This window comes from Chiloscyllium plagiosum, chromosome 9 (genome assembly GCF_004010195.1).
Source record: "Chiloscyllium plagiosum isolate BGI_BamShark_2017 chromosome 9, ASM401019v2, whole genome shotgun sequence".
Lineage (NCBI taxonomy): Eukaryota > Metazoa > Chordata > Chondrichthyes > Orectolobiformes > Hemiscylliidae > Chiloscyllium > Chiloscyllium plagiosum.
Genome location: NC_057718.1, coordinates 28,332,377 through 28,357,047, shown reverse-complemented (window position 1 = coordinate 28,357,047; position 24,671 = coordinate 28,332,377). Strand labels below are relative to the sequence as shown.

The 24,671-nt window shown below is 41.8% G+C and overlaps 1 protein-coding gene across 1 annotated transcript in view; it reads right to left on the bottom strand.

The window, feature by feature from the left end:
- Window positions 1–1,622: 1,622 nt before the first annotated feature.
- Window positions 1,623–24,671, bottom strand: part of LOC122553214 (potassium channel subfamily K member 12-like) — a 52,608-nt gene continuing 29,559 nt past the window's right edge. The window contains exon 2 of the mRNA XM_043696807.1: window positions 1,623–3,336. Within this exon, the coding sequence (XP_043552742.1) occupies window positions 2,438–3,336 (899 nt within the window). The 3' untranslated portion in view covers window positions 1,623–2,437. The remainder of the gene's footprint in view (window positions 3,337–24,671) is intronic.

Here is a 24,671-nt window from a genome sequence, read left to right as displayed (position 1 = left end):
ATGTCCATGATGTATGGAAGATTCCTATAATGCCTTATCCTCATTGACACGCAATAGCTGTAACATATCTGAAGCAAGTGCAGTGATTTTGCTTCATTTTCATTGAAAACTGTTGGCCAATATGTTGTCTAAAGAAGACAGCAGATGGGACATTATTAGTGTTTGCGTACATTTCTCCATTTGGAAACTGTATTTTCATTCATTGAACTATGAAGAACCGAAATATATAACGAGGGCTGAAATAAATAAAGAGGATAGTACATACCATCCCTCCAAGAGTTCCCATTCCCACAAACTCACTACATGTTAGTCATGTTTTGATTGAGGTTTCTTCCAGTCAGTCCTGCTTCATACATTGCCCTAGTATTTTGAACAAAGTGACCTTCAATCATAAGAAGAACATACATTAACAATTGCACTGCATTCATGGTTTTACTGGTGTGAAAACTGCATGTCCTTCACTGAGTTTGATACCAAAACGTAAAATCTTGAACTCCACATTACAGTTCATGTGGTTTATGGCATTATATTCATCAGTTGGCTGTTAACATGTATTAAATACTATTTTTAACAAAATATACTAAAGAGAATTCTTAGCATGTGTCCTTCAATACAGATTAAGATATGTTAAAATATGTATCGCATCACCCAAATTCTGGTATGCTTTTCAGATCCAGTATAATCTTCTAGATGTCTCTCTCACCACTGGGACCTTCAGGCTTGGACTAAAACATTTAGCACTTTATCTTCAGAAAACTATCTACTGGAATCTCAATGTCCAAGTCCAAGCTGTCAATTTCTATTTTATTGGGTTCTGTGCATGTCACAGCTTGATCAATCAAATACTTACTGTCTTTAACAAGGACACAGTCTGTGTCCATGGTTTAGTTTAGTCATGTTGGTCCCTCTCAGTTGCATTTAGATAAAATGGAAATATTAAGCAAAACCAAAATGGCCAACTGCCTCAAATTCAGCACAAATTGGCATAAAACCCTCAGTTTTAGAGGCTGTTGATCAGATGGTAAGGATATAATGGAAATACCACTAATGAAGTCGAGGTGAGGCTCAGACACATTGAGGGGCAAAGATTTGTTCTGAATCCAAACCACATGAACACAAATTGAGAAAAACCACACGATATTCATTTTAGCCTCAGGTTTTCCACTCTGTTTCTAACTAGTTAACTTTTTTTTTATCATCTTCTCAACAGCTACCATGTTCCATGAACTGATAGGAATTATTTTTACATTCATCTATTTAATTCTCAACTCAGTTCAAACTCTGAAATTTGGCAGGACCTTTTTAACTCCAAAACTGCTAATTCCCTTTGGATGTGTTTTTCAAATGCATTATTGGAAATTTCTTAGGAATTCAGAAAGTGGCTGATTCATGAATAGTAATTACTTTCTAAATTTAATGTTTTGCTTGTTCAGCACTTTGGTGTCCCTGTTTACCTACCAAATATCCATATGTAACAAGGCTTAGTCACAATGTGATGTGAAATACAGTAAAAGCAAAATACTGCAGTCATTGGAAATCGAAATAAAAACAGTAAATGTTGGAGAAACTCAGCTGGTCTGGCAGCATCTGTGGAGAGAGCGACAGAGTTAATGTTTCAGGCCTGTGACCTTTCGTCAGAACTGTTCTGATGAAGGGTTGCAGAGTTGAAAGGTTAGCTCGGTTTCTCAGTGGGAGGGATTGTTAACAGGCAGTCAGGTTGGATGTGGAGTTGGGGTGGAGGCTGGGCCTGTCAGGGTGAGTAAAAACTGGCCCAGCATTTCTGTGGAACCAGAATCTGTCTTCTTGGTGCCAAAAGGGATTGAGGTTTTTATGTGGACAGGCTACTTTAAACTCCTCCTGGTAGAAATGTGCAGGGTATTCACAGGCACAAGCCCTTCTAGAGAATTGTGTGGAACCCTAACTTGCACATTTAAAAATATCTCTTATCCAAAACAAGGGGATATGTACTCATTCACAATAATGGGTGAAAATTGCTTCAACGAAAGCTTAGAGCCTCCGAGAAGGTCTCAGCTTCTTTCCCTCCTGCTATATTCTCATGAGAAGGGAGTGAGCAGCAGTTCCAAATTGGTGCTTTTGTGTCTAATCCAGCCCTAGCAAGGCTGCCATTCATTTCTGAGATCATTTAGATCTTCCTCTAAATGCCCCATTGTTGGAAAGAATCACATAAACTTATGGCAAGCCAAAGAAAAGCAGATGGGAAGAGGAAAGCACTCTCTAAAAATCTCCATTAATAATCCAGATGTTTCCTCAGATATTTATTCATTTTAAGTGGATGTTCTGTAGACCTTATATAGACTGAGAGATAATGGTTCAGACTGGGTATAATGGAGATTGGTTGTATAAAACACTAGGATGCCTTGGAACTTCAGAATAAAAATCTGACTGTCCTGATTGTGCTAAAGCTATTGTTTATTTATTACCTACTTTCACTGGTTTCTGCTAACCTGTTATTCATAATGGCTAAAGCACCCACCCCACCTGAGAAGCCGTTCTGCCTTGTGTTGACACACACTGTCCGAGGGTGACCATTGGCAGTTTCTGACAGCTGCTTCTGCAGGATGGCAAGTGACACCTTGTTGGAGGCAGTGAGGTCCCTCATGGAGATCATTTCTCCAGAGAGCCTCCGTCCCTCCCCGTCACTGTCACATGGCCCCTCGGCATCTGCAAAGACCTGGTTTCTACGGATACGAGATTGCCCTGGGGTGATGGCATTCCGCCGTCCAGTCCGTATCTTTCCTCTCCGACACCTCGGGCAGCATCTACACTCCAGTTTCTTCAGTAACCAGTTGAGGAACTGTTTGATCACAATGGAGATGACATTGAAGAGTGAATAGATGCAGCACACCCCCAAGAGTATGAATACAAAATTACCAAATCTGTACAATCCCTGATTTGTATAGGCTGCGTTCTGACTGCTGACCAGATCCCCAAAGCCAATAGTACTGAAGGTGACAAAGCAGAAGTACAAAGAGTCAGCATAATTCCATCCTTCCACTGGTGTGTACATTGCCGATGCACAGCAGGAGATTATAATGGCTGCGATGCCAAGGATCAGCATAATGTAGTACACGGATGGCTTCCATCCGGTCAAGCTAGCCATGTCTGTTACGGCTGATTGCCGGCGAATCATGGGAGGGAGCAGGTCTTTACTCCTCAGCTGCCTCTGGTGGCACGCCTTCATGATGAAAGCAAGCAGGGTAATGGTCCGCTCCAGGAAGAGGTTAAAAAACAAAATGGTTCCTGCACATCCAAGAAGGCCGTAAAATATCAGAAACACTTTTCCTGCCATGGTTGCTGGAGTCGTCATGCCAAAACCTAAAGCGAAACCAAGAAAAAGAACAGGTTTTATGATTTTGTCACACTTTATAATTGTTTAAGAGTGTAGTGAGGAGCAATCAATTACCAAGTTCCCCATTTCCCAATCATATAAACTGTCCAGAATGTCCTGTATGATTAATTAGCGAACAGCTTCAATGTGGCATTAACATAACTTAGAACAGTTCAACACAAATTATTATACTTCCAGTTCTATAAATTATTAATTTATGCAAATAGGGTTGTTTCCCAAAGGGAGAACAAATTGTATTCCATTAAACATTATTTTCAGTTTCGCTGCCAACAGGTTTATTAAACACTAAAGAGGTATATATAGTACCGAATCACGTATATTTTTCGCAGAAATAGTTAAACTCATTTGGTTTTTCATTGAAGAAATTAATTAGTGACTTGCACATTTTGTGCTAAGCTAACTTTGAATTAAATTTTATGCCTTGCTGTTCTCTTTATCTTGTCATGAACTGCAGCAGTTTCTGGCTATCTAACGGTCATAAAGACACAGGAGCAAAGTAGACTATTTGACAACTCCAGCTTGCTCTACCACCTGAGGAGCTCATGATTGATCTGATTACCCTCAACTCCACTTTCCTGATTTTTACCCATAACACTTTCTGCTCTTAATGATTATGAATCTGGCTATCTCAGCCTTCACTGGACTCAATCACAGCCCTCTGTGGTGAAGAATTCCACAGATTCACCACCACATGAGAGAAACAAATTCTCCCTCATCTGTTTTAAATTGGTCACAATTTGCTCTGAGATTATAGCCTCTGGTCCTAGACTCTGCCATTAGGGAAAACAACCTCTCCATCCTCAATCCTTGCCAAGCCTCTAAGAATCATGTATGTTTCAGTAAGGTTGCCTCCCATGTTTTTTAAAGCCCAATGAGTACAGGCTCAAACTGCTCAATCTCTCCTCATTAAAAAAATCCCTCCATACCAAGGTGCATCTTGTCTGAACTGCCTCCAATGCCAGTATATCTTTCCTTAGATGAGGGGACCAAAGCTATTCATTGATTCCACCTGGGCTCCAACTTGTGCCTCATATTATAGTTTTAATGTCAAGAGTGTGTTGCTGGAGAAGCACAGCCGGTCAGGCAGCATCCAAGGAGCAGGCGAATCAACGTTTTGGGCATTAGCCCTTCATCAGGAAGGGTTCTGCTCCTTGGATACTGCCTGACCTGTTGTGCTTTACCAGCATCACACTCTTGACTGTGATCTGCAGTCCTCACTTTCTCCTCATACAGTTTTAGCAAAACTACTCTAATTTTGTACTTAATTCCTTTTGAAATAAAGACCAAAATTCAATTTATCTTTCCTATCACTCACTAGATGCTAATCTTTCACCATTTAAATATCTGTTCATACATTCTTTCTGTCAAAGTGCATAACCTTATATCTTCCCACAATATATTCCATCTACCAATACTTTGCTCACTCATTTAACTAGTTTGAATCCCTCTGTAGACCCCTTGTATCATGCTCACTACTTGCCTTCCTACCTATTTTTGTATCATCTGCAAACTTAGCAACAAATATATTTACTTCCATCACCCAAGTCATTAATATATTTTAAATAATTGACCCCAGTACGGAACTCTGTGGTACTCTATTAGTCATAAATTGTCATCCTTAAAATACCCCCTTATCCCTCTCTATGTCCTCTATTAATTAGCCAATCCTCTATCAATGCTAAATACTACCTCCAACACCAAGGGATTTTATCTTATTTCGCAGCCTAATAAATGGTGCCTTATCTAATGCCTTTTTGAAATCCGCATAAATCACATCTGCCGGTTCCCCTTTATCTACCCTACTTGTTAGTTGTTCAAAGAACTATGCTAAATATGTCAGAGATAATTTCTTCTTTAGAATTCTTTGGAAATTTCTCATGGATTTACTTTGAAGATCTGTATTAACTTATGGTATATATCTTAGTATACATGACTGAGCCAGACGGTAATGCTTTCAAGTCCCACTTTTTGAGTTCAGGTCAAAATTCAAGACTGACACTCCAGTGTAGTGATGCACAGCTGGAGGTACCATTTTTTTGATGAAATATTAAACTGTGGTGATGCCCTTTCCCTTTTAGGTGAACATTTTAAAAATCCCTAGGCACAATTTCAAAGGAGAATAGGAGTGTTGACCAGAAATTCTGTCCAAAGTTATTCCTCAGTCAATCACACAGAAAAAATGACCTGGTCATTATTACACTGCTCTTTGTAGGAGTTTAGTGCACAATTTATCTGCTACATTTCCTATACTGTAGGAGTGACTACGTTTCAAAAGTAGTTGCTTGGTTTTTTTTTATTACAGTCACCCTTTGCCTTTTTGAAGGCATCTTGGAGACATTAATTAGAAAAAAATCAGACAGATTTATCCCTTTAAAAACAGTAACTAGAGACATATGGAAGCTAAATAACTATTTATTAAATTCCAAAAAGCTGAAGACCAGACACATATTTGAATAAATAACACTGTGTGATAATATTTCAATTGAATAACTCACCTCCTACATAAATCAAGCAGCCCATCAACAGACTAACTGTGCCAGCCATGTCTTGAATTGAACTAGATTCTGAGTTCTGTGAGTGGCTGTCTTTAATTTATTTTTGTGCTTTGACAGAACAAAGACCAATATGAATTGAATCTTCAACATAAATGCTTAATTTTCCATAAAGATTATATTGAAACTAAAGCATGTATGATATGAACTAGTCTGTTTTTATTCCACACAAATCCTCTCAACGCTAATTATCACCCACACACACACACCCACGCTGTCTTGGCTTTCTCATCCTTTCTCTTTATCTATGAATGCCTCACCCCGAAGGTATCAATACTTTGATCATTCCATGTTTTCACTACTCTCCATGTAAAAAAATCTTTCTAAATTCTTCACTTCATCTGTTTACATTTAACCTTTGTTTAATATTAAATTTATATGATTGATTTTTAAAGTTAAATTCTAATATTACAGAAATATAATGTAACACTTCCAAATATCAAAAAGGGAGACAAAAATCAGGTAAGCTGGCTAGTATTTGTAATTGGGAAAATGTTAGCATGTACTATCAGAGTAATTGAAAATGCATAACATATTAAACAGAGTTAGCTTGGCTTCATAAGGGGGAAATCATGTCTGATAAATTTATTAGAATTCTCTGACGAGGTACAAGCAGGATAGCTTTGCATTTCCAAATGGCTTTCCATTAGATACTGCACGTAAGTCTACTTTAATAGGTAACAACCTACAGTGTTGGGGATAATGGATTAGCTAACTTATAGAAGACCAAGAATTGGAATAAAGGGCATTTTCAGGATTGTAACATGAACCGAATAGAGTGCCACAGGGAATAGTACTGGGGCCTCAATTATGTACAATATATACTAATGATTTGGATAATGGAAGTAAAGATGTTGTCTCCAAATTTGCAGATGGCACAAAAATAGGTGGGAAACTAAGTGGTGAGGATGACTCAAAGCATCTGCAGAGGGATATAAAGTTTAACTGAGGGGGGTCAAATCTTGGCAGAAGGAACATAATAACAGCAGGGGAGGGCGGCACAGTAGCTCAGCGGCTAGCACTGCTCGCTCACAGTGCCAGGGGCCCAGTTTTGATTCCAGCCTTGTGACTGTCTGTGTGGAGTTTGTGCATTCTCCACATGTCTGCTCTGGGTGTTCTGGTTTCCTCTGGAAGGGGAATGGGTTTGGGTGGGATACTCCTCGAAGGTTTGGTGTGGACTTGTTGGGTTGAAGGGCCTGTTTCCACACTGTAGGGATTCTAAGTATAAAGAATATTATGGGACAATATGAGGCTATGCGAGTTGGTGTGAAGAGTAGAGGAGGTGAATATTATTTAAGTGCAGAAAACCTGCAGAAAACTGCTGTACAGAGTAATCTGGGAACCTCAGGTATTAATCACAAAAACATTATCCTCCGTTTTCAGCAAGAGTAGGAGTGGTGAATTTGAGGACCATGGGACTGCTGAGAAGCTAAATGTCCATCTAAAAGGACTTACCTTAAGACTTAGCAACCTCCATTTTCAGCACCAGCGGGAGGAACGAGAGCGAGGACCAGGGGGCTGCTAGGAAGGTAAATTCTGTCTTTAAAAACTTACCTCATGAATAGGAGGAGCAGACACAGGACTCACTGAGTAAGTGAGGTAATATTTTGGGCGGGTTGCTTTACTTGAAACACTACTTGGGTAGTATCGCCTAGGTCCTCCTCTAACCAAAGAAAAAATTCTGTGTGCCTGATTGGTAAAGTTCCTAATTTTTTTCAATAGTCTCTTTGGAATTCATAACAGTGGGAATGGATGTTAGGGCAGTTGAACGCTCCTCCTATAGAATGTGGGAGGTAAGGGTCACCACTAGTATCCCCACTAACTTCATCAGCAGGAAGTGCACCCAACTCCAGCTCCTTGGAAACAAAGTTAGGGAACTGGAGCTGGAGCTGGAAGAACTTTGGATCATTCGTGAGGCTGAGGGGTTAATTGAGAGGAGTTACAGGGAGAAGTCACACCTCAGGTACAGGAAAAAGGTAGATGAGTTACAGTCAGGCGATGGAAAGGGAATGGGCAAGCAGTGCATGGAACCCCTGTGGCCGTTCCCCTCAATAACAAGTGTACTGATTTGGATACTGTTGGGGGGGATATTTACCAGGAGTAAGCCATGGGCTTCAGGTCTCTGGCACAGAGTCTGTCCCTGTTGCTCAGAAGGGAAGGGGGAAGAGGAACAGAGCATTAGAGATTGGGGACTCCATAGTTAGGGGGACAGATAGGAGATTCTGTGGGAACGAGAGAGAGTTGCGGTTGGTGTGTTGCCTCCTAGGTGCCAGGGTCTGTGATGTCTCCAACCACGTTTTCAGAATCCTTAAGGTGGGGGGGAGGGGGAACCAGCCCCAAGTCATAGTCCACATAGGCGCCAATGACATAGGTAGGAAAAGGGATGGGGATTTAAGGCAGAAATTCAAGGAGCTCGGAGGAAGCTTAGATCTAGAACACTGGTTTGTTACCCGTGCCACGTGCTAGCAAGGTGAGGAATAGGGAGAGAGGAGAGTTGAACACGTGGCTACAGGGATGGTGCAGGAGGGAGGGTTTCAGATACCTGGATAATTGGGGCTCATTCTGGGGTAGGTGGGACCTCTACAAACATGATGGTCTACACCTGAACCAGAGGGGTACCAATATCCTAGAGGGGGAGTATTGCTAATGCTCTTCGGGAGGATTTAAACTAATTCAGCAGGAGGATGGGAACCTGAATTGTAGCTCCAGTGTGCAGGAAGTTGAGAGTAGTGAGATCAGAAATAAGGTTTCAATGTCACAGGAATGTACTGGCAGACAGGAAGGTGGTTTGAAGTGTGTTTACTTCAACATCAGGAGCATCTGGAAAAAGGTGGGTGAACTTGCAGCATGGGTTGGTACCTGGGACTTTGATGTTGTGACTATTTCTGAGACATGGATAGAGCAGGGACAGGAATGGTTATTGCACTTTATGGGAGTTAGATATTTCAGTAAGATCAGGAAAGGTGGTAAAAGAGGGGGAGGTGTGACATTGTTTGTCAAGTACAGTATTATGGTGGCAGAAATGCCATTTGATGAGGACTCATCTACTGAGATAATATAGGCTGAGGTTAGAAACAGGAAAGGAGAGGTTATCCTGTTGGGAGTTTTCTATAGGCCTCCAAAAGTTCCATACACATAGAGGAAAAGATTGCAAAGATGATTCTGGATCAGAGTGAAAGTAACAGGGTAGTTGTTATGGGGGACTTTAACTTTCCAAGTATTGACTGGAAACGCTATATTTTGAGTACTTTAGATGGGTCAGTTTTTGTCCAATGTGCACAGGAGGGTCTCCTGACACAATATGTAGTTAGGTCAACAAGAGGTGAGGCCACATTGGATTTGGTACTGGGTAATGAACCAGGCCAAGTGTTAGATTTGGAGGTAGGTGAGCACTTTGGTGATAGTGACCACAATTCAGTTATGTTTACTTTAGGGATTGAAAGCGATAGGTATGTACATGGGTAAGAGTTATAGTTGGGGGAAAGGCAATTATGATGCAATTAGGCAAGGTTTAGGATGCATAGGATATGGAAGGAAACTGCAAGGACTGGGCACAATTCAAGGTTCAGCTACTGGAGGTCCTTGATAAGTATGTACCTGTCAGGCAGGGAGGAAGTGGTCGAGCAAGGGAACTGTGGTTTACTAAAGAAGTTGAATCTCTTCTCAAGAGGAAGAAGGAGGCTTATGTAAAGATGAGATGTGAAGGCTCAGTTAGGGTGCTTGAGAGTTACAAGTTAGCCAGTAAGGACCTAAAGAGAGAGCTGAGAAGAGCCAGGAGGGGACATGAGAAGTCGTTGGCAGGTAGGATCAAGGAAAACCCGAAAGCTTTCTGCAGGTATGTCAGGAATAAAAAAATAACTAGAATAACATTAGGGCCAGTCAAGGACAGTTGTGGGAAGTTGTGCGTGGAGTCCGAGGAGATAGGGAATGTGCTAAATGAATACTTTTCATCAGTATTCACATAGTGAAAAGACAATGTAGTCAAGGAGAATACTGAGATACCGGCTTTTAGATGGGATTGAGTTTCATAAGAAGGAAGTATCAGCAATTCTGAAAAGTGTGAAAATAGATAAGTCTCCTGGGCCGGGTAGGATTTATCCAAGGATTCTCTGTTAAGCTAGGGAGGAGATTGCAGAGTCTTTGGCTTTGATCTGTATGCCGTCATTGTCTACAGGATTAGTGCCAGAAGACTGGGGAATAGCAAGTGTTGTCCCCTTGTTCAAGAAGAGGAGTAGGGATAACCTTGGTAATTATAGATCAGTGAGCCTCACTTCGGATGTGGGTGATGTCTTGGAAATGATTTCAAGAGATAGGATTTAAAGTCACCCAGAAAGGAATAACTTGATTAGGGATAGTCAATAGGGTTTTGTGAAGGGTAGGTTGTGCCTCACAAAACTTATTGAGTTCTTTGAGAAGGTGGCCAAATAGGTGAATGAGGGTTAAGTGGTTGATGTGGTGTATATGGATTTCAGTAAGGCGTTGATAAAGTTCCCCATGCTAGGCAAGTGCAAAAAATAAGGAAGCATGGGATTGAGGGTGATTTAACCGTTTGGATCAGAATTTGGCTCGCTTTAACAGACAGAGGGTGGTGGTTGAAGGGAAATATTCATCCTGGAGTTCAGTTACGAGTGGTGTACTGCAAGAATCTGTTTTGGGGCATTTGTTGTTTGTCATTTTTATAAATGACCTGGATGAGGGCACAGAAGGATGGATTAGTAAGTTTGCAGATGGCACTAAAGTGGGTGGAGTTGTGGACAGTGCAGAAGAATATCATAGGTTACAGCTAGATTTAGATAAGCTGCAGAGCTGGGCTGAGAGGTGGCAAATGGAATTTAATGTGGAGAAGTGTGACGTGATTCACTTTGGAAGGAGTAACAGGAATACAGAGTACTGGGCTAATGGTAAGATTCTTGGTAGTGTGGATGAGCAGAGAGATTTCGGTGTCTGAGTGCATTGATTCCTGAAATTTGCCACCCAGACTGATAGGGTCATTAAGAAGGCGTATGATGTATTAGCTTTTATTGGTAGAGGGATTGAATTTCGGAGCCATGAGGTCATGTTGCAGCTGCACAAAACTCTGGTGCGGCTTGGAGTATTGCGTACAGGTCTGGTCACCACATTATAGGAAGGATGTGGAAGCATTGGAAAGGGTGCAGAGGAGATTTACCAAAATGTTGCCTGGTATGGAGGGAAGGTCTTATGAGAAAAGGCTGAGAGACTTAAGGCTGTTTTCGTTAGAGAGAAGAAGATTAAGAAGTGATTTAAAAGAGATATACAAGATGATTAGAACATTAGATAGGGTGGAGAGTCAGAGTCTTTTTCCTTGGATGGTGATAGCTAGCATGAGGGGATATAGCTTTGAATTGAGGGGTGATAGAAATAGGACAGATGTCAGAGGTAGTTTCTTTACTCAGAGAGTAATAAGAGCTTGGAACGCCCTGCTTGCAACAGACGTAAACTCGCCAACTTTAAAGGCATTTAAATGGTCATTGGATAACCATATGGATGAAAATGGAATAGGTTAGATAGACTTCAGATTAGCTTCAAGGTCGGCGCAACATTGAGGGCTAAAGGGCCTGTACTGCCCTGTAATGGTCTGTGTTCTATGTTCTAAGATCAGCAGGTTATAGGAAGGCAAATGGAATATTGGCATTAATTTAAAATGGAATGGAATATAAATATAATGAAGTCTAGCTAAACTATACAAGGCACTAGTTAAACTCTATCTAGAATACTGTGAACAATTTTGGTCCCTTTATCTAAGAAAAAATGCACTGGCATTGGAGGCATTCCCAAGGAGGTTCACTAGGCTGATTCCAGACATTCCAGATTTACTTGTCAGAAGAGATTGAGCAGATTGGGCCTGTACTTATTGAAGTTTTGAAGAATGAGAGACAACTTTATTGAAATATGCAAGATTCTTTGAGGGCTTGACAAGGTAAGTATGGAAATTATTGCCCCTTGTGGGAGAGTCTAAGACCAGCGGGCACAATATCAGAGTAAGTGGCCACCAATTTAAGACAGAAATGAAGAGGATGTTTTTCTCTCAGTCCATGGTGAATCTGTGAAATTCTTTACTAAAGAGGTTGTTGGGGCTGGGTCATTTACTGTATTCATGGCTGTTATAGACAGATTTTTAATCAGTAAGGGAAGGAAGGGCTATTGGGAAAAGGCAGGAAAGTGGAGTTGAGGACCATCAGATCAGCCATGATCTCATTGGATGGCGAAGCTGAATGGCCCACACGAGGTCCTACATTTTAGTTTCTTATAGACTTAAATATCTCTTTTATTTCTATCTGCCTCCCAACATCGTCATAGCAGATATTATTCACTCATAATGTAAAGTTACTTCCTGACATCAGTTTCAGACAAGTTTACATCTCTGTCACCTTAGCCTGCAGCTGTGATTTGAGACAATTGTGTTGAGAAAGAATGACTTAAGTGTAGTTTTAATACTGTGTAGTTTGTTTCTCACTGAGGACCTGAATACTGCCAAAATCACCTTATTTAGGGAGATTGTAACTCCAAAACAATACAACAGCATATAAAACAGTAATTGCTCCTCCTGGAATTCGAGGAAATCACCTCCAACACCTAAAATACCTGAAAAAAGGAGCAGCTCTTACAGCCACAATTTTTCCCATCATCCATCTTGGATTGCCCAGAATCCTGTTAATTTAGCTGCTCCTCTAAGACCTCTGTAAATCTCCTCTGCACCCTTTTCCAATGCTTCCACATCCTTCCTATAATGTGGTGTCCAGACCTGTATGCAAAACTCCAAGCCACACCAGAGTTCTGTGCAGCTGCAACATGACTCCAATAAAAGCTAATACACCATATGCCTTCTTAACGACCCTATAAGCCTGGGTGGCAACTTAAATAAATAATTTATAAAAATTATGATTAAGAAGTGTGAAGTAGCAGGACAGAGGGGAAGTGAATGTACTGTCATATTGTCACTGGACTTGTAAGCCAGAGACCCCAGCTAATGCTCTGGGAACATGGGTTCAAAACCCACCAGAGCAGATAGTGACATTTGAGTTTCATTGACTTGGAAGTTTTAAAGAATTTAGTTTAATGACTAGCTAATAAAATATTTTAATTTTGTCTTTTTGGTTAAGGAGAAGTGAGTTAAAAAGATCAGGCCCCAAGGTCTGATCAAAAGGGAAGGGGCTAGGATCAGACAAGCAAAGTATTTGGGTTTAATTAACCACAACCTCAGTTCATGTCTGGTCAGGCACATTATGAGCTGGTCTTTGGGGAAGTCACATGGAAGTGGGGGTTAGAAGTGGATTGCCTTTCAGCCTGCCAGTTTCTCATCTCCCAACCTGTTTGGGTTTTTGAGGATGGAGAGCAGGACGAGAAGGCTGGCTGTATGTCTTGCTCAGGATCATTCTCTCAGCCAGTCAGCTATTCACTCACTCACTCACTCACTGACTCACTCTCTCACTCGCTCACCCAGCTATTCACTCAATCAGTCAGTCACTCACTCACTCACTCAGCTACTCACCCAATCGCTCACTCACTTGCTCACCCAATCACTGACTGACTCACTCACTCACTCGCTCACTAACCCATTTACTCACCCAATCAGTCACTGACTCATTAACCCAGCCACTCACTCATTAAGCCAGCCACTCATTCCTTCAGCCAGCTGATACAGGCTTTGCCGCTGCTACAATTGCTTATCATTATGAGTTCCTTATTTCTCTCCTGCCAGTCATTACTGAAGATAAGGATTTACTTTCCCTGCCTGCAGTTCACTCCTTAAATAAAAAAACTTCTTCAGCATGCTGCTCCTGGAAGGCAGCTCAATCCCAGCGCAGGGTTGATCTGCTGATGCCCTGGAAAATTGACCCTTAAAAACAACTGTTGAATATTTCAATTGACTTTCTGGCAACAGGAATTATATCCTTAGCCAGTTACTGCAGGTAATATTCCCCCATATGGGCTGGCCAAATACTCCCTGTCACTCACTGCTGGGAAGGCAGATGAACTAATAATTCTCAAGACTCTGCTAATTGTTATTTTTCCTAAGGCACAAGTCAGACTCTCAAACCTGCTCCGTACATTAGTAACCCGAATCTTGTTCCACCCTTGAGGAAGCCTGACTCTCAATCTACTCTCATTGATCGACCAGGTTCTCAATACCAACCCCTCCCACTAAATCCCACTGGCTGCCTCGGTGGAATGTGAAGGCTTGTCTCCAGTATTTTAGCCTGACCCTCCGAAATCCTTGCCTGGTGACATTATGCCAGCCTAAAGAGGCAAGTCTTACACAAAGGAAGGCATGGAGATTAAAGCAGTTCATTTATGGATTGAATGGTACATTAAGGATATGGTATTAGTTTGAATCTGTCTTACAGAATATAGGATATTCTCAACTGAAAGCATTTCCAGCATAGATCTGCTGGTACCACAAAGAGAAACTTATGATTCATGTTAATGGTTTTCTATGGATAGTGTGTGAGGGGAGGTTTTATGGAATTTGATAAATTGATATAAATAAGATTAAAGGGGAAATTTAAGAATAGATCTGTCGTAACCTTGAATCAATGATCTTATCTAGAAAGATCAAATCCCAATCAATCACATTAGGTTCTCGCAGAAATGTCACGAACCATCTGAAAAAGAAGCAGAGTGGTTCAGAAGTTTGATCGGTCAGTTAATTGGCTGGGGATTTAGACAAGATCAGATGCTGGTTTTGATGTTTTGGAACTAATTACTGTGATAAAAAAAATTAAAATATTGAATACTGAAAAATGTGTACTCAAGTTTCCAGACTTGGTAGACCCAAAGGACACAAAATGGTCATTTTTAGATATGTTACCCATGTCTACCTTTTGGATGGGTATTCAAGCATTGCTAGTCGTATAATATTCTTGGCAGTCCCTTGGCATGGGAAGCTGCAAAATGAAATGGGTGCTTCAAAGTATTTTAGCTGGAGAAACACAGGCTCATCTATAAGCAATTGGTGTGGGGTGCTACTTGTCAAATATTTTAGGCAAAATTCTATACAAGGGGGCATTTTACAAATAGTTTGTCCAATAAGTGATTTTACATCATTATTTCTTGAGTGATGACAAAAATGTGACTGAAAGAAGATTCAAGATTGATCTTGTTATCATAATTGTGGGACTAGCAAGCAAAGTGACCTCTAAACTAAAATTGGTTCATTTAAGTCATCAGCTGTCGGATTGCTTTACAAGAAGGAATGCACACACAATGAGATTATTCAAAGTCCTCGAAGAGGAATGGCTGGCATTATATTGTGGGATTGAAAATCTGAAAAATCTTTTTTTGTCTCTTTCCCGTGACTTGTTTTGAAATATTGTTTGGAAGTCATAAAGATTTGAGTTATACAGACGGGCATCTGTTTACGGTATGCAAATGATATTATTACGGTTAAGGACATATGGATGTACTAATACAACTCTGTCAGGTTACTGTTAAATCAGTTGGAAACCAGTTGGTGAAGTAGGGAGGAGAAAGTGAGGACTGCAGATGCTGGAGATCAGAGCTGAAAATGTGTTGCTGGAAAAGCGCAGCAGGTCAGGTAGCATCCAAGGAACAGGAGAATCGACGTTTCGGGCATAAGCCCTTCTTCAGGAATGCAGGGAACCAGACAACTATCTTTGATACTAGATTTGTTCATAGAATACAATATTATATATGTCTATGCCTTGCCTTACCAACATTGAGAGCTATTTCTTTAAAACTGATTTAAATCATGAAACATGACTTTAAAATATACTAAGTCATTTACTTGTCTCATCGACGTACACTAGCCAGTTTCTTAGAAGATGAAAACATGTTTGAAGTGTACAAAGTTAAACATCACACAATACTAGGTTATAGTCCGACAGGTTTATTTGGAAGTATTAGCTTTTGGAGCGCACTGCTTCATCAGCTGCTCCTTCATCAGGGGCAGCACTCCAACAGCTAGTGCTTCCAAATAAACCTGTTGGACTATAACCTGGTGTTGTGTGATTTTTAACTTTGTACACTCCAGTCCAACACTGGCACCTCCAAATGATGTTTGAGATGAACAGCTTTTAAAATGTGCCTACTGCTATCTGTTTGGAGAGCTGATTTTTAGCTGTCCTGCTGGGAAGAAGTCAAGAGCAATTGGCTAGCTCCTTGGAGTCAGGAGTTAGATGTCTTGCAGAGCTGCAAAGGTAGCACGGTCACTGACTCTATCTTGGTGGAAGCTACAGGAGGCTTGGAAGAAGACTGTGAGCTTTAAACCTCAGTGCAATGAGAAAGAATGAGGATCAAAAGGTCAAGTAGTCTTTGCATCTTACAATTGTGCAAGATTAAATCTAATGGTTGGTGAAAACTGCAGTTACCGAAGGGTTATGCCAGTGAGTAAGTACCAAATTGCAAGTTCTCGAAAGGGAGTTTTAAGGAATATGGATAAAAGAGAAGATTGTAAATCCTTGAGAAATTTAATGAGATTTAATTAGAGGGAAGTGCTGCAAAATCTTCAATTTTCTATTTAACATGCACTGCAGGGTATTCAACCACAGTCCATTACCTTGTTTACAACATTCATACTGGGTGTTAGAAGTAAGTTGTACATGTATTGTAAATTTCATTACTCTTCTAACTTGTAAAACAAATTATGTTGGAGGAGAAAGTGAGGACTGCAGATGCAGGTCAGGCAGCATCCAAGGAGCAGGAGAATCAATGTTTCGGGCACGAGCCCTTCTTCAGGAATCAGGATTCCTGAAGAAGGGCTCATGCCCGAAACCTCGATTCTCCTGTTCTTAGGATGCTGCCTGACTGGCTGCGCTTTTACAGCAACTCATTTTCAGCTCTAATAAATTATGTTCCAAACTTTGGAAACTTGTGGCTTTATTCTCTTAGTAATCGCCTGAATCTTACCTTTTGTATAGTTTAAAAATAAAGTTTATTGGTCTCTAACCAGATCGTCACATAATTCTGTGGGCTCATCCAGGAGCTAATGTTAGCAGTCTGGTCTGGGTTCATAACAACTGTTAAATAGAGTCAAACATCATTAACTATATATTAAAAATTGGCAATACTTTCTACTCCTTATCTTTGCACTACTTCATCAAATTATCTTCTAATGTTTTCTTACACGTATGAGCCATTCTGCCTGTTCAGTGTCCTCTTTCACGTTTGTGAATTCAGCTTCTCAGTTATTGCTCATATTGGGGTTATAGAGCCAAGGGTTGGGACTTGGTCTGCCCCTTTGTCTGCCCAGTGTTGCACATTCCCTGCTTTTTCCCACTGACAATGTAACTCTCTTCAAAGGGGTTGCAGGCTGCCTTTTATCATAGCAACCACAATGTCTTATTTCACACTTTCTCAATCAGTGAGCTACCCACTGAGAGTGTTTTTAGTTCAGGCTACTCGCTGAGATGAAATAAAAAGTCTCAAGTCGTCTTCATAAATATCCAGATACATGCTGTACCTATGGTATAATTAATGCTGGAACCCAAAGTGTGACTCTAAAGGCATCAATCCAATTTCAGAGTTAGCAGAAAATGACAATACTCAAATATTACATTTCTTTGATGCATGTCATCTGAAATCCACAACTGGATTAATGGTCTACAGTTCACAAAGATGAAACCATCATTCACAGAGCACTTAGACTGGCAACCAGCCCTGTAAACAGCAAAAAGCAATGAGTTGTCACAAGGTAAACTGCCATAGTTATAACCATACATTTTTGGAATATATCAGTGCAAATGCTAGAAATGTAGAATCCCTATAGTGTGGAAGCAGGCCGTTCGGCCAATCAAGCCCACACTGACAATCACCTAAGGGTGGAATTGAACCTGGGTCCCTGGCACTGTGAGCCACTGTGCCGCCACTACCAACTGTAGCAATTTGGTTGGGTCATACTTTATCTGTTTGGGAGCAAACAGCTCAATGGAAGTGAGGGAAAGGCAACAGGATGCAGTTTAGACCATCCTAATACTGTAGAGTTTAGAGGAATAAGAGGAGATGTAATTGAGGTATATAAGATGGTAAAGGAGATTGACAAAGTAGACATAGAGAAGATGTTTCCTCTTGTGGATCAGTCTAGAACAAGAGGTCATAGTTTTAGTTGTGAATCTGTGGAATGCACTACCCCAGAGTGTGGGGGATGCTGGGACATTGAGTAAATTTAAGGTGGAGAAAGACAGATTTTTAATTAGCAACAGGTTGTCGGGCTATGTAGAGTAGGCAGGAAAGTAGTGTTGAAGCCGAGATGAGATCAGCCATGATCACATTGAATGGCTGAGCAGGCTCAAGGAGCTGAATTGCCTACTCCTGCTCCTCGTTCTTAAGTTTTTATGATAGGGTTGTCTGAAATTGTAACCTGGCATCAGAGGTTTGGTTTGCTACATGTAAAGTGAATGTATACTAAGCTTTTAACAAAGGGACCTTGGGAACTGCTGCACAATGGTGTGAGCCATTTGACTTAGATGAAAAATCAACACCAAAAAAAGTTCAGGTAATTAGTTTGAAGTTACATTTATACGTATAGTTTTCAAATCTCACAGCCTGTGAGCAGGATTTTTCTCTTCAAACCAGAGATCAGGCAAAATGGCTCATGGTCAATCACAAATTGTAGGCTGGAATTTTCAGTCTCTTGCCAGTTGTATCCCAGAAGAATGAGACGCACTGCTCACTGACCTACAATCCTATCACCACAATTACTGTCATCATAGTGATGTTCTAGGCCAGGGCAACCCATGAGTCAGGAAGTAGTCCCATTTTCCAGGGTCCTGTATTTAGAGAGCTCCAGCCACCATTATGAAGTGGTTGAAATAAGTCCAGTTTACACTCGAACACCATGTGTGAATGGACTATTCTATGAGGATCCCCTCAGTAAAACTAGACATGGCATTGTTATGGTCTCCCTACCTAAAAGATATGGTTGACGTAGAGGGAATGAGGTGAAGGTTCACTGGGCTGGTGCCAGGAATGACAGGACAGTCCTGTGAGGAAAGATTGGATTGACTGGCCTGTATTCATTGCTGTTCACTGGAGAGGAGATCTGATTAAAGCATGTAAAATTCAAACAGGGCCAGGCAGAGTAGATTCAGAGAGGATATTTTTCCTGTTTGGAGAGTCTAGAATCAGGAGTCACAGTCACATGATGCGGGCTAGGCCATTTAGGACTGAGATAAGGAACTATTTCTTCACTCAGACAGTGGTCTACCTGTAGAATTTGCAACCACAGAATGCTGCGATTGCCGAGTCTCTGAGCTTATTAAAAAAATAAATTAATTAATCGTCAAAGACATCAAGAGAAATGGAGGGAAAATGGGAGTATAGCATTGAGATAGAGGATCAGCCATGATCAGACTGAAGGCAGATCAGGCTCAAAGGGCTGAATGGCCTACTCCTGCTCCTAGTTTCTATGTAAATGTATGTGGAATTGCAAGATAAAGACTGGATCTCTTCTGGTTAATCTCTGGAAATCCTCTCCGCTATTGCTCAGGCCCATCCTCTTACTGATCTTTGATAGCTAGACACTGTCTGGTTTGCTCAGTGCTGCCTGGGATCTGAGTAAGCACCCAGCATGAGGGCACTTGCCTTCATTTGTATCTGATTACAAAGTGCTTCTGCACATATGTGAGCAAACACATTATCTGAAGCAAATCACCACGAACATAAGATTCTGAAAATGGAATGAGGTAGTGAGGAACCGGCAATGGTCAGCTACAGTGATCCAATTCTCCTCAAGTTTCTTCAGCTGTGCAGGATGCAATTCAGAATCCCATCTCCCTGGTGCAGTGGGCATCTCGGTCCCTGATATGAGCACCATATATTATGTCAAATATCAAATAACTCCATCCATGTGATTTGGGATTAGGCCAGTGACAGGACAAGAAGGTCAGCAGAAAATGGCACTCCCCACTGCACCTCTGCCCCCTCAACAGTATCTGTGAAATTTCAGCAATTTTATTTGTCTTGAGAATCAGAAAAACTGAATGGGTTTTGATTCCAACAACCTGGCAGTAGATGCAGTGCATTAATTTTCCTGGCAACCCATTAAAATGACCAGATGGTATAAAACCTCAGCATTCTGCTCAACCTTCAGCTGTCCTTCCGACCCCTAGATCTGGTCAACTGCCATTTTGGATTTGCATCTCTCCCCATTGGCTTCTCATCAATTCCAGGTTTTACTAATCTTCTTCTCAATCGTCATCACCTTCCTATCCTTCATAAATTTCACTCAACTAAGAATTCTTTAGGCACACTTCTATTCTATCAAGGAGAAAGTGAGGACTGCAGATGCTGGAGATCAGAGTCGAAAAGTGTGGCACTGGAAAAGCACAGCAGGTCAGGCAGCACGTGTGGAGGAGGATTTTCTGATGAAGGGCTTTATGCCCAAAACATCGACTCTCCTGCTCCTCGGATGATGCCTGACCTGCTGTATTTTTCCAGCACCACATTTTCAAATCTATTCCATCTATCCAACACGCTTGTTGACGTAAAATATCTTAATTTTCTTGTCCACCAGTGAATCAATATCAAGATCATAATCTTTATTTTCAAATCTCTCCCTATTTTTAGGCTGCTTCATCTGGGTGATCTGCACATAAATGTCTTAGTCTGCACTCCACCTCCACATTGCATTATGACACCCCCATTGTTGAGTTTTCAGCCACTGCCCTTTGGAAATATCTCCCTAAATATATTTTAATCTTTTCCCCTTCTACTAACACCTTGCAGGAACTCATCTTCTTAACTGTGTGTGAGTTTGCAGATGCAGACCTCAGTCTGTGCCCTTCTGTTAGGTACTCTGAGGTGGTCTTCTGTCTTTAGGCATTATGAAAATGTACATCTTTTTATACCAAACATATGAATTATAATCCTCAGTCACCATCAGGTGCTGTTCCCTAAGGATAATCTCCTATTGCCTTGAATTGTCCCTCCCACTTCCTGACCAGACAACATTTTCTGCTAGGGTTGGATGAGATTTGGAGCCTGGAAATGAAAGGAGGTTCAGGAGTTCAAATCTTTCCAAGCGGTGATGTGTGAACACTTTGCTTGTCTAAATCTAGGGCACAGCATGATCCCACCAGGCATTCAAGTCAACACAATTGATACTTCAAAACTTGTTGTAGCAGTTAAGCAGCTACTTTTCTGTTTTTGAGACTTTAAGATATCAATGATACACCCAGAACAGTGTTGTCCAAAACACTCATCCCTCATTACTTGCTACAAGCCCCAGGTGACACATAGTAGTGAATGGTTGCTGTCATTTGTAAAGCCACAGAACATGGAATTGTTTTAAAGTTGCAGCAGTGGGTACAATTAAGGGTGTCATTCACTAAATTGCTATTTGTAATCTGTCTGAGCAAGGAAGATTGAACAATGCTTCTGTTAGACAGGAGTCTATGTTTAGCAGAATACAGTTCAGTGGTTGAGTTTCTCGTGACTTGGAAGCTGGGGGAGGAGGAGCATTTGTTCAATGAAATGAGAAAAATAGTTTGCTGTTTATTACCTTCTCTGTTTCTTTTTCATTGGTGCTTCAAAATGTCAATGTGTTTCTGTCAATGGGATGATTTTGTGGAACGCTGTGAAGACATAGCCAGCCTCCAGAAGGACAACACTGCAATCACTTTGGAAGCTTTACAGGACATTCAGTGGCCCAAAACTAAGTGGCGACCTTTGTTTGGATCATTGTTTACAAGGCAGCAATGGGTTAGGGTTAGGATTAGGGTCAGGGTTAGGGCCTGCCAATACAATGTGTGATTAAGTGCAGCAACATCCAAATACATTCAGGCTTCATAGAACATAAGAGCAGGGGTAGGCTATTCAGCCCTTTAATCCTGCCCTGCCCTGCCATTATGACCAGACTGATCATCTGACTCAATAGCCTGATCCTGATTTTTCCCCATATTCCTTGATTCGTTTTCCCCAAGACCTATATCCAATTCCTTCCTGAAATCACACAATGTTTTGGCCTTGACTGCTTTCTGCAGTAGTGAATTCCATAGGCTATCCACTCGCTGGGTGAAGAAATTTCATCTCAGCTCAGTCATAAGCCGTTTACTCATTATCCTTGGACTGTGATCACTGGTTCAGGACTCTCCCCGCCATCAGCAATATAGTTCCTCCATCCACCATGTTTAGTCCTGTGATTCCCTCTCAATCTTTCAAACTCCAGCGAATGTGATCCTAACAAATTCAATGTCTCTTTATCATGACAGCCACCTCAGGAATCAGTCTAGTAAACCTCCGCTGCACTCCTTCTATCACAAGAACACCTCTCTTCAAATAAGGTGACTAAAACTGCATAAAATACTCCAGGTCTGGTCTCACCATGACCGTGTACAATTGCAGCAAGACATCCCTGCTCCGGTATTTGAGTGCTTGTGATAGGGTTACAATTACCGATGGTGGGTGGCACAAAGAGGGGTGATGGGCCTTGTTCAGAGACACTCAGTGCCTCATTGAGTGACAAGGCATCAGGAAGCGGGACTAGTGCTGGGGGTGGGGCCACTCTTCTGTTCTTTCTTCCCACCAACTCCCTGCAATCCCTGGTACCACACTCACCTTTTTCTTATCAGGGATCTATTGATGATCTCTGAAAAGGTGAAGCTTGTCACCAGCAGCAGCTAGTGGCATTACCAGTAATGCCAGTCTCTGACATGACTGGCAGCTCCAAGCAGCAGGACTTCTGACCTATTGAGTGAGGTGCATCAATTTAATCAGGATCAGGAACCCCAGTGCCGTGGCCCCCATCTGCCAATGAGGGATATTATTCTCTCCAGGCTCCCGGAGACCAGAGATGGGAATGTCACTGGTTTTGATGGTGGAAAAATGGCGAGCACATCTCTGAATATCCAAACCAACATTCCGAGTGTGACTTAGGTATTACAGTCATAGATTCATAGAGATGTACAGCATGGAAACAGACCCTTTGGTTCAACCCGTCCATGCCGACCAGATATCCCAACCCAATTTAGTTCCACCGGCCAGCACCCAGCCCAAATTCCCCCAAACCCTTCCTATTCATATATCCATCCAAATGCCTCTTAAATGTTGCAATCATACTAGCCTCCACCACATCATCTGGCAGCTCATTCCATACATGTACCACCCTCTATGTGAAAATGTTGTCCTTTAGGTCTCTTTTATATCTTTCCCCTCTCACCCTAAACGGATGCCCTCTGGTTCAGGACTTCCCCACCCCAAAGAAGACACTTTGTGTATTTATCCAATCCATGCCCGTCATGATTTTATAAACCTCAAAAAGGTGACGATTGACTGCAACTGAAATCCATTTGAAGAAGTTATATTTAGTTAAAACTTGTTCAAAAGTAATTGAAAGTCATTTAAAATCATGAAGAACCAAATGAGGCCATTAATTTCCATCCAGTACACCCAAATCCTTCCCTATAGTCCTGCAACCAGCTCCTTTTCCACAGGTCTGAAGTACAGGGTCTTGATCTTCAGAACTGGTGACTTGTCAGTCCTCCTAATTGAGGGTGAAGAGAGATGAGACCAGTTGCATTTAACAAAGCTGGGTTCCCTGCAGAAAGGAGCATCTGTTAGCTGTTGAATGGACGGTTGATATGTCTAATGCCTGGCGGGAAGGAAGCAAAGCTCTTCACTTTCACCTGACTAGGCTTGATAGGAGGGAGAGTGCAGAGTGTGATAGGAGGGAGAGTGCAGAGTGTGATAGGAGGGAGAGTGCAGAGTGTGATAGGAGATAGAGTGGAGAGTGTGATAGGAGGTAGAGTGGAGAGTGTGATAGGAGGTAGAGTGAGTGCGATAGGAGGTAGAGTGGAGATTGTGTTGGGAGGTAGAATGGAGAGAGTGGGATAGGAGGTAGAGTGGAGAGTGTGATAGGAGGTAGAGTGGAGAGTGTGATAGGAGATAGAGTGGCGATTGTGATAGGAGGTAGAATGGAGAGTGTGATAGGAGGTAGAGTGGAAAGTGCGATAGGAGGTAGAGAGGAGAGTGTGACAGGAGATTGAGTGGACAGTGTGATAGGAGGTAGAGTGGAGAGTGTGATAGGAGGTAGAGTGGAGAGTGAGATCGGAGATAGAGTGGGGTGGGTGAAAGGATGCAGAATAGATAGTGTGATAGGAGATAGAGTGGAGAGTGCGATAGGTGGTAGAATGGAGAGTGCGATAGGAGGTATAGTGGAGAATGCGATAGGAGGTAGAGTGGACAGTGAGATAGGAGGTAGAATGGAGAGTGTGATAGGATGTCGAGTGGAGAGTGTGATAGGAGGTAAACTGGAAAGTGTGATAGGAGATAGAGTGGACAGTGTGTTAGGAAGTAGAGTGGAGAGTGTGATAGGAGGTAGAGTGGAGAGTGAGATAGGAGGGAGAGTGGAGTGTGCGATAGGAGGGAGAGTGGAGAGTGCGATAGCAGGTAGAGTGGAGAGTGAGATAGGAGGGAGAGAGGAGAGTGTGAAATGAGGTAGAATGAAGGCTCTGAGAGGAGGGAGAGTAGAGAGTGTGATAGGAGGTAGAGAAGAGAGTGTGATAGGTGGTAGAGTGGAGAGTGTGATCGGTGGAAGAGTGGAGAGTTTGACAGGTGGAAGAGTGGAAAGTGCGATAGCAGGTAGAGTGGAGAGAGTGTTGGGAGGTAGAGTGGAGAGTGTGATAGGAGGTAAAGTGGAGTGTGTGATAGGAGATAGAGTGGAGAGTGTGATAGGAGGTAGAGTGGGGAGTGTGATAGGAGATAGAGTGGAGACTGTGATAGGAGGTAGAGTGAGTGCAATAGGAGGTAGAGTGGAGATTGTGTTGGGAGGTAGA